The sequence below is a fragment of the Camelina sativa genome, chromosome 6, assembly GCF_000633955.1.
Source record: "Camelina sativa cultivar DH55 chromosome 6, Cs, whole genome shotgun sequence".
In the NCBI taxonomy this organism is placed as follows: domain Eukaryota; kingdom Viridiplantae; phylum Streptophyta; class Magnoliopsida; order Brassicales; family Brassicaceae; genus Camelina; species Camelina sativa.
The window spans coordinates 13,571,100-13,571,770 of NC_025690.1; the positions used below are offsets into that span (position 1 = coordinate 13,571,100).

The 671-nt window shown below is 37.6% G+C and overlaps 1 protein-coding gene across 1 annotated transcript in view; it reads right to left on the reverse strand.

Annotated features, from left to right (window-relative positions):
* LOC109125257 overlaps nucleotides 163–671 on the reverse strand; it is a 7,454-nt gene continuing 6,945 nt past the window's right edge. Inside the window, exons 3-5 of the mRNA XM_019246351.1 lie at nucleotides 607–671; nucleotides 424–499; nucleotides 163–340 (exon numbers count right to left, since the gene is read on the reverse strand). Coding sequence (XP_019101896.1) covers nucleotides 163–340; nucleotides 424–499; nucleotides 607–671 — 319 coding nt within the window. The remainder of the gene's footprint in view (nucleotides 341–423; nucleotides 500–606) is intronic.

Consider the following 671-nt stretch of genomic DNA (forward strand, 5'->3'; position numbering starts at 1 on the left):
TTTTTTTTTTTTTTTTTTTTGATAACAAAATTTTCTTCCAATCAGAAACGAATACGTCACCACCTCTTAGAGATTCTGTAAGACCTACTAAATAAGAACCGAATTCTTATTATTTTCCTATTTTTGATTTATTTTTAATCATAGTTATGCTAAGAGTTCGTTCTAAAAGCTCCCGATAAAGAAGCTCTTACAGAGACTTCCGGTGAAATCTCTGATCAGATTCATATCCGTTTCCAAACTATGGAACTCAACGATCAGAACACAATACTTTGCGTCGAAACATCNCTGAGGCAGGTATTTATCAGCTATCCCCCAAGCCAGAAGAATGGGTTTATTCCAGCTGCAAAGGAACCAAATCTCAGCAAAAGTACCAAGCCTATCTCTGTTGCCGTGGGAATTTGAAAAAGGTTAAAATGCACATACCTGCCTGATGAAAACCCATTAGCAATTTGACTCAAGGTGTCTCCAAAGTTGATCTTTTTCGCCGTCTCGAGCAAGGCTATAATTCATCAGAATCTCATGATGAAAAGTCTCTTAGATAATTCATATAACCATCATAAGAAACTAGAGTAAGGTGTATCATGCTCCGTTGGTTTAGAGACGTACCAAACCCAGGTCCTCCGCTTGACAAATATGGTAGACGATAGACATCAGCTTTCTCATTCTTCAGG